Source organism: Lagenorhynchus albirostris, chromosome 20 (genome assembly GCF_949774975.1).
Source record: "Lagenorhynchus albirostris chromosome 20, mLagAlb1.1, whole genome shotgun sequence".
Classification (NCBI taxonomy): domain Eukaryota; kingdom Metazoa; phylum Chordata; class Mammalia; order Artiodactyla; family Delphinidae; genus Lagenorhynchus; species Lagenorhynchus albirostris.
In genome coordinates, this window is record NC_083114.1 from 41,288,922 (window position 1) to 41,298,473 (window position 9,552).

The 9,552-nt window shown below is 45.2% G+C and overlaps 1 protein-coding gene across 2 annotated transcripts; it reads left to right on the forward strand.

The window, feature by feature from the left end:
- The first annotated feature begins 599 nt into the window (after window positions 1–599).
- Window positions 600–8,737, forward strand: G6PC1 (glucose-6-phosphatase catalytic subunit 1). 2 transcript variants are annotated; one of them, XM_060136102.1, is made up of 5 exons: window positions 600–829; window positions 3,051–3,160; window positions 5,753–5,858; window positions 6,495–6,610; window positions 8,226–8,737. In XM_060136102.1, the coding sequence occupies exons 1-5, from the start codon at window positions 600–602 to the stop codon at window positions 8,735–8,737; spliced, it is 1,074 nt and encodes a 357-aa protein (XP_059992085.1). The 2 variants fall into 2 exon arrangements, with proteins under 2 accessions (XP_059992085.1, XP_059992086.1); XM_060136103.1 differs by having other exon boundaries at window positions 3,051–3,172; window positions 5,842–5,858; window positions 8,226–8,241.
- The last annotated feature ends 815 nt before the right edge of the window (window positions 8,738–9,552 follow it).

Sequence of the window (9,552 nt, forward strand, 5' to 3'; positions counted from 1 at the left end):
AATTCTGTGAAGAAGGTTTGATCTCGCAAATCAGAGGCATTTCCTAGACCCTAATGCAGTTAAGAAATGCCCAGCAACATGGCAGTTCCCAGTACAATAGAACTTACTATATTTTAAAATTAATAAATTAAAAGTTGAATAGCTAGAGCACCAAGACTTCTCTTTGTTCCAAAATAAGTGCAGTTGCAGACTTAGGAAATCAGGCATCTTTGCAAGAACCATGGCAGATTTAGACTCTGTCCTGTGTCTCTGGCCAGGTTTCGGAACCAGGAGGGCAGCCCCTTGCACTGTCAAGCAACAATGCCAAAGTTAATCATTGGCCATGCCAGCCCACGGACGATCAGGCTGTTTTTCTGTGCCTGTTTCCCTATTTTACGTAAATCACACTGAACACGTTTGCATCAACCTACTGGTGATGCACCTTTGATCAATAGATTTTAGACAAAAGCGGTTTTTGAGTCCAAAGATCAGGGCTGGGTTGACCTGCAGACTGGATACAGAGTGTATAAAACAGAGGCAAGACACAGGCTGATAGCAGAGCAATCACCACCAAGTCTGAAATAACTGCAAGGCCGCAGCCAAAGGCTTCCTGAGTGAGGATGGAGGAGGGAATGAATGCTCTGCACGATTTTGGGGTCCAGTCAACGCACTACCTCCAGGTGAATTATCAGAACTCCCAGGATTGGTTCATCTTGGTGTCCGTGATCGCAGACCTCAGGAATGCCTTTTATGTCCTCTTCCCCATCTGGTTCCATCTCCGAGAAGCTGTGGGCATCAAACTCCTCTGGGTAGCTGTGATTGGAGACTGGCTCAACCTCGTCTTTAAGTGGTGAGTAAGAGCCAGACAAAGAGGACCTCGGCAAGGAGAGGCTGGCGTTCTCTCTGGAAATGTCTGCCCGTCAGAAGTTGCCTCTTCTCCATGTTATTCAGGAAGGCACAGCTTACTCCCCTCCTGACTTTGGATCCTCTACAGAATGAGGGTAGACAGAGAAAACCCTGTCAGTGAGCTGAAGATACAGGAAAGGCTATGTCATATGGATGGAAGGCCAGCTGGACCCTGTGAATTATAGGCTATAAGCAAAGAAACACCGTTTTATTACTATGAAACAGCATAGGTGACATAAAGATAGATGAACGAAGGAAGAAAAATGAGGTATGAAGAAAGGAAACACATAGGCAATTTCAAAACTTGTTGTGTGGGGTCATGAGAAGTAATCCAGGGAACTCTCTTATTCAGCCACCTACCGGCTGTATGTCCTGGACAACTCGTAGCAACTCTCTGTGTTTCTGTTTTATAATCTGTAAACTTAGATTATCTCTGAGACCTTAATAATTAGTATAGTTACTAACATTTATCGAACACGTAGTATGTGCCAGGCCATGTGCTAAGCACTTTAAGGCACTGAGTTAAACGACTAGAAAAACACAGGTGGTGTCGGAGGCAGGATTGAAGCCCAGGCAGGCTGGTTTCAGAGGCAACGCTCTTACGAACTATGTTACATCCAGTGTTGATAAACTGACTCTTGGGGGTCAAAAGCCCTGATTTTAGTATTTGCCAGTTTCTACTGTGTATATTATCCCACTTTCAAGCTACCGTTGGGTCCAGCTTGCATCTGGTAGCCAGTACTGGATGACTCCAACACATTACTGGTTTGACCTCTATTTCCTCGTCTAGAAAATGAAGAGGTTGGACCAGCCGCCCTCTAAGATCTTTACCATCCCTAAAATTATCTTTGTTCACTGGTAGGTGATTCTTAAGATCTCTTCTAGCTCTAATTTTCTTTGGCCATAAACAAGAAAACTCCTTTAGGGTAGGAAAGAACATCGTTATTGGGCTCAGAAGCCCAAGGCGTATTGATGGGATTCTGAAATTCCTGTTGAAAAATCGACTTTGTCTGTAACTTCTGGTATTCAATAGCATAACTCTAACAAATAAAAAGATAAAACGTTATTCCAAACATCTAATTTCATGTAAAGAACCATGGATTTTCTCTGAGTTGGTAGAGGTCAGAGTTCGTGGCTAATTTTAGTGAGAAATCACTGTTCCTCCACTGCAGGGCAAAGGAAGCATCCTGACCAACCCTTCACACCTGTTTCCACAATGAAAAACATGCTATGAAAGGGAAAGCGGTTTGTCTGAGATATTCTGTTTCAAAGCTGAGAGCATACAGAACAAGCCCCTGAAGCTATGTATGTCCTAACAGAGAGTGATTCTGATGGAAACAGAGACCACATCCCCTGGTGGGGCTTGTCCTTGGGGCTGGGGCTTATTCTCTGGTGTCCGGAAGAAACCCAAGACTCTGGAGGCCAGCAGAAAGAGAACCTGTAGAATATGCAAGTCCAAGTTGCAAACTGTAGTTCCTATGCATCCTGCCAGGACAAATTCTTCTTGGGGTTTAAAAAAAAAAAAGTCACATAGTTGCCGTTAATACGGCTTTGAGGATATTGGATTTATTTATTTATGTTTTAATAAATAATACCTTCAAATAGTGCAAAATTCAAAAGTTATATAATGGGTGCACCATAAAGTCTCCCTCCCGGGACTTCCCTGGTGGCCCAGGGGTTAAGAATCCGCCTGCCAACGCAGGGGACACGGGTTCGAGCCCTAGTCCGGGAAGATCCCACATGCCACGGAGCAACTAAGCCCATGTGCCACAACTACTGAGCCTGTGCTCTAGAGCCCACGAGCCACAACTACTCCCAAGAGCAGCCTACCTCCTACTGAGCCTGTGTGCCACAACTACTGAAGCCCACGCACCTAGAGCCCGTGCTCTGCAACAAGAGAAGCCACTGCAATGAGAAGCCCGTGCACCACAATGAAGACCCAACACAGCTAAAAATAAACAAATAAAATATTTTTTTAAAAAAAGTCTCCCTCCCTTGCCCCTCTCCAGCCATCCAGTTCCCCTTCTTGGAGGTGCCCGTGATACCAGTGTTCTGTGTAGGATCACATAGGTCTTCTCCTTGAGCTACTCTCTCTTCTCGAAGGTGTGGCATTGGGACAAAGTGTTCCCTCAGTAATTCCAGATATCGGTTCTGCTTTTTCACAGGATTCTCTTTGGACAGCGCCCATACTGGTGGGTCCTGGACACCGACTACTACAGCAACACCTCCGTACCGCTGATAAAGCAGTTCCCGGTCACCTGTGAGACCGGTCCAGGTGAGACTCGCAGCCCTTGTCCAGACAGAAACTGGGTGAACCTTGCTCACAGTGGACACCTGGTAACAATGTTCTGGATGAAGCTGTCTTTGAGGGAGACATGAGCAGAGCCACTCTTGCAAGCTTTGGTCATGGTCTTGGATTTGGTACAACTCCATTTTATTTTATTTTTTTTATTTATTTTTGGCTGCGTTGGGTCTTTGTTGCTGTGCACAGGCTTTCTCTAGTTGTGGCGAGCGGGGGCTACTCTTCGTTGTGGTGCGTGGGCTTCTCATTGCAGTGGCTTCTCTTGTTGCAGAGCATGGGCTCTAAGCATGCGGGCTCAGTAGTTGTGGCACGCGGGCTCCGTAGTTGTGGCTTGCAGGCTCTAGAGCACAGGCTTAGTAGTTGTGGCGCACGGGCTTAGTTACCCCGCGGCATGTGAGATCTTCCTGGACCAGGGCTCGAACCCATGTTCCCTGCATTGGCACGCTGATTCTTAACCACTGCACCACCAAGGAAGTCCGGTACAACTCCATTTGAATTCACTTAAGCAAGGCCTTCCCAAATAGCCCATGACTGACACTTTGGAAATCTGCCTAATGTTTCCAGAACCGAAATTGCTAGTCCAGAAAGGCAAGGGCTCCCTCACAGGCAAAGGGCTCAGGAGAGTAACTGTGCTGTGGCCCTTTGTCCAGGGAAGGGAACATGGTAGAGGCCTGAGCCCCTGGCTGTGCTTCCCAGAGGCCTGGCCCGGGAGATGTGGCCTCCCGAGACGACTGTCCGATCCCACACCCTGTCTGTATTTTACTAGGTACATCCAGACAGGTGTTTTTCAGCCACATGATAGATTTAATTGTTCAGTAAGGAAAGGAAAACTCAACCCCATTGCTCACCCGTAGGTCTCAGTGTTAGTGTTCCTTCCTCAAACACCCTATCACTGACCCCCAGACTAGGGCATGGCCCTTAGTTATTTGTTCTCACAAATCCTTGATTCACTTCAGAGCATATGCATTCATTCAAGTGTTATTTATCTAACACCTGTGCCAAACACTGTTCTAGGTACTTGAAATGCTTCAGTGAATACAACAAAGATTCCTACCCGTGGGAATTCCCTGGTGGTCCAGTGGTTAGGACTCGGTGCCTTCACTGTGGTGGCCTGGGTTCAACTCCTGGTCAGGGAACTAAGATCCTGCAAGCCGTGCAGCGTGGCAAAAAAATAAAAAGGTCCCCCTCTTGTGGAGCTTAAATTTGAATGGGGTATATGTGTGTGTGTGTGTGTGTGCGCGTGTGTGTGTTATAAAAAAAATCATAATACACAAGTAAAATATTTAGGATATTAGAGGAAGAAGAAGGAGGAGGAGGAAGAAAGAAAGGCAAGGCTTTACCTATGCGGTTCCCTGGAAAGCAGACTCAGATGGAGATCAGCATGCAGGAGGTAGGCTGCTCTTGGGAGCAGCGTTCATAGAAGAAAGGGACAGAAGCCACCTGCGCAGAAGAAACCTAGTTGCGATTCAGTCTCAGCCAACCCCATAGGAGCTCTGAATTGATTCAAGGAGACCAGACCCTTATACCCCAATAGAGACCAGTGATTGGGTGCAGGCTCCCCCCGCTAGGGAGAGGGTAGCTGTGATCAAGACAGCTCTTTTCAGCCCAGGGCAAGACTTCCAGAGAAGTCTGAGAGCTGAGGGCCATCTTCAACCACACTCTCAACAAGAGAAAGAGGAAATAACTCTTCAGTCCAGAAGGGGATCTGAGTGGCACATCTCAGGACCCTCCATCTTTCAGGGGAGAGGAAGCAGGAATAGGAATTGAATGCAGGATTAAATAAGGTGGTCAGGGTAGGACTCATGGAGAAGGTGAGATCTGAGCAAAAACTTGAAAGAGGCAAGGGAATTAGCCAGTAAATTTCTGAAGGAAGAAGTGTCTGGTTAGAAAGGCCAACATCACAGGGACACAGAAGTGGGAGTGTGTTTAAAGGAGAGCCATGAGGCCAGCATGGCTGGAGCAGACTGAGCAAAGAGAGTGGAAGAGAGATAATGGAAGGCAGATCGGTTTGTGATTGTATACCCAGCATGTTGATTCTTTGTGTAATCTCTAGATTGTATATAACCGCAAGAGCTATGACCTTCTCTGACTTTGCTCACCACTGTACTCCCAAAGCCTAGCGTGGTGCTGGGCACGTAGTAGGAGCTCAATAGATATTTGTTAAATAAATGACTACATGGATAAATGAATGGATGGCAGGATGGGTAGATGGATGAAAGGATGGATGGGTGGATGGATAATTGGATGGATGGATGGATGGATGGATGGAAAGATAGGTTTCAGTCTTTTCCATCAATAGTTGTTCAGCAGTTAGTTGTGATTTTGGTATGCTCATGAGAGGAGGTGAGCCCAGGGTCCTTCTACTTCAACATCTTGTAGCTTTTCCATTAAATTTCCTGAATGGAAAGATAGATGGATGGATGGATAGATGGATGAATGGATGTATGGAAAGATGGATAGATGGAAGGATGGATGGTTGGATGGATAGATGATGCCCCCTAGCAATCTCCCACATGGAGACTTTTAACCTTTGGTTCATTCATTCATCTCTTTCCTATTCTTTAGGGAGTCCCTCTGGCCACGCCATGGGTACGGCAGGTGTATACTATGTGATGGTCACGTCTACCCTCTCTATCTTCCGGGGGAAGAAAAAGCCAACCTACAGATTTCGGTAAGAACTCAGCTCTGGGTTGTGGGTGGTGGAGGGCAGGAGGTGGCTCTCTGAAGCTGACACACCACCACTTACTCTTCTTCACGTGCCCCCAGCCCACCCCATGCCTTAGGCTGGTACTGATAAGAGTTGTGGCATTTCTGCTGAGAGTGAATATTAGAGTCACAGAATGTTAGGGCTGGAAGGGACCCACTTAATGAATGTTGTGAACGGGCAACACCTAATTTTAGAGATCAGTAAAAAAGCCCTAACATAGCAGAGGGGTTTCTCGAGATCAGCTAGTGAGCTAGAAGCAGGCTTTAAACAAAAACTCATTTCTGTACCAACAATTGAGACGTCCCGTCCAGGTTAAAATAAACAAAGAAGCAGAAGACATTCCTTCTATGGGGAATTCTGGGTATGCAGACACTGTGAAAATCCTTAATTATGAAACATAAAATAGGGAGGTTAAAATTCACATACACAGGGGTTCACCACTTGCCATGGTTATCTTTGAATTTTGAATACAGGCTTCAATTTACAAAAATTCCACTGATGAAACCTGAGTTTGCCAGGCTCCAACATTCCTGCTGAGGCTGTTCTCTTTGCTGAAGGATCTATAACTGGGTTCTCTTATGGCTGCCTCTTCCATTGCAGGTGCTTGAACATCATTTTGTGGTTGGGATTCTGGGCAGTGCAGCTGAATGTCTGTCTTTCGCGAATCTACCTTGCTGCTCATTTTCCCCATCAAGTTGTTGCTGGAGTCTTGTCAGGTACCAGCTGCTCTGGCTCCCTCCCTCCAACTCCCCACCTATACCATTCCTCCCTCATCAGGACAAAATCCCAGCATTCCTGCCATGTTCTGTGTATAATCAATGCTATTAGCATTTCAGTGGGTTGAAAGTCAAGGGTGGGCGATTTGAAAGGACTCATTTCTATAGGAGTGCCCAGATGTACACAACTAAGTATGTTCCAGAAACATGACAATACAGAAAATTAACCTACCCAGTTGAATTCGCTTGAAATCTCCAAGATATTTACATTCTTTATTTCTTACGGGTCTTCAGTTGGAAGTGGCCCCTAGTTTAGTCTTAAGAAAAGCTACCAAATTTAACAAATTAACACCATATCCTTGGAAAGCTCTTTATTTAAATAAATTCATTTGCAAACCTAACAGATACCCACAGCTGGTCTTTATTATAGGTTCTGAATTTTGAATATTTTGTTTTCTTGGATCCAGTTTTTGAGGGGCAGAAGAGACTTTGGTTAAGTGTAAGCAAGAATTTCTTGACTTTGTGGAAAGCACTAGAATATAAGACCTTAAGGAAAATGCAGCATTTTTCCCCTGGAGACCTGAAAAAGCAGAGCAGGGTAGAATTCACAGAAGCATGTTGAGAACAAGGGAAATAATGGCTTCATGGCAACCACGGAATTAACACAGCATTTAGCACGGGGTTCCGTGTTTGAGAAAGAGCCTGGAAGTTCATGTTACATGAAAGACCCAGGAATGTTTAAGTTAGAGAGGAGAATAACTATCTTTCTTTCTTTTATTTTTTGAGTTCCCAGTCTGTCTTAGTCTCTTCTTCCCCCCCTCCCAGTTTATTAGTGTTTTTTTTTTTTTTTTAGTTTTTTAATTGAAGTATAGTTGATTTACAATATCATGTTAGTTTCAGGTGTACAGCACAGTAATTCAGATATATATACAGGTATAGCTATCTATATATATATACACATACACATATATATATATTCATTTTCAGATTCTTTTCCCTTATAGGTTATTATAAAATATTGAGTATAGTTCCCTGTGCTATAGAGTAGGTCCTTGTTGGTTATCTATTTTATATAGTGTGTATATGTTAATCCCGACCTCCTAATTTATCCCTCACCGCTGAGAATAAGTATCTTTAAATGTGCTGACAGAGGTTCTAGATTTACCACTTATTAACACCTGCGGAAAAAAACTGAGACCAGTAGACATCATTAGAAGGAGAGAGGTTTTATTTAGCTCAGCACAAGGAAGAACTGTCTAATGATCAAATCCATGCAAAGATGAAATGGGCTCCCTGAGTGGGAGTGAGCTCTTCATCCCTGAGGGTATTCAAGTAGAGACAGGAGGACCACACACACACACACACAGATACACAGAGGAAACTTGCATGTGGAGTGAGGAAGTATGTGACATGACTCTTCCATCTGAAAGAATCTGTGGCTGAGGACAGGCTGGAATCACATATGGGAAGAAAACAAACGACCCTCAATCTGGCATCTGTGATTTAACTCCACAATGGTGAGGTGGATGGCATGTCACCCATTGCTCCAAACCCACCTCTAGCTGAAGGGCCAGCGTCTTCCCCAGTTCTCACGGTCATTCTTTCTTCCGCTCAGGCATCGCGGTTGCTGAGACTTTCCGCCATATCCGGAGCATCTACAACGCCAATCTCAAGAAATACTTTCTCATTACCTTCTTCCTGTTCAGTTTTGCCATTGGATTTTACCTGCTGCTAAAGGGGCTGGGGGTCGACCTCCTGTGGACCGTAGAGAAAGCCAAGCGAAGGTGTGAGCGGCCAGAATGGGTCCACATTGACACTACGCCCTTTGCCAGCCTCCTCAAGAACCTGGGGACACTCTTTGGCCTGGGTCTGGCTCTCAACTCCAGCATGTACAGGGAGAGCTGCAAAGGCAAGCTTAGCAAGTGGTTCCCGTTCCGCCTCAGCTGCATTGTGGCCTCCCTCGTCCTCCTGCATCTCTTTGACTCTTTGAAACCCCCATCCCACATCGAGCTGATCTTCTATGTCCTGTCCTTCTGCAAGAGTGCGGCAGTGCCCCTGGCGTCTGTCAGTCTCATCCCCTACTGCCTGGCCCAGGTCCTGGGCCAGCCGAACAAGAAGACTTTGTAAAGGGATGTGGAGTCTTCAGAATTTAAAAGTCGATGACTGCACCAAGGATTGAAGGTGGCTAGGGCCTTCTGCCAGCCCGTTGTGAGGCCAGAGGTACTATAGAGTCAGCTCAGGCGACACCCCCTTCCCCCTTTGCAATTCTAATTGCATTGGGTGATTTTTTTTGAAAAGCTAATAAGGCTCTTTGAGAAAAGCCTTATTGGAGGTTGGGTCATTCTGGCTTTTTTTCCACGAAGATATACTTACTCTTTTGTCCAATACACAAAAGCGAGACTTCTTGGTAGGACCAGCTCATAACGCCAGGCTGGGGATCACACTGAATTTTCTACTCATGCTCATCCTTACCCAGAAAAGGAGAAAGGAGCAGTGGATTTGATAGGGAAAGAAGGATTGATTAAGGAGGATTTTTAAATATCTTGCATGTCATGCAAATTGTATGTCAAACAATATCTTAATGGCTTCGATGATATACGAATCTTTAGGTAAAGGGCTCTCAACGGTGGGGGACCAACTTAAAGTACAATGAATAGGTCCTTAGTGGAGTAATTCTGCTTCTTGTATTTTTCTATTATATATCTATGGTCATTGTATTTACTGGGATTTCTGAATGGCTGCAGTGATCTGGGTATTGCACTAGGTCAGAATACTCAGGCAATGTCAGCTTCTCCCCTATAACATTCGATCTTTCTCCTTATTAGCCCAGCTCTGCTTTCCCCAGCATTTTCCACTGATTCCACAACCACCCTGCTGGATCCTCAGATGCCTAAAAGTGACTCTATAGTGGTGCTTTTGTATGTTTCAGTTAAGCTCTGAAA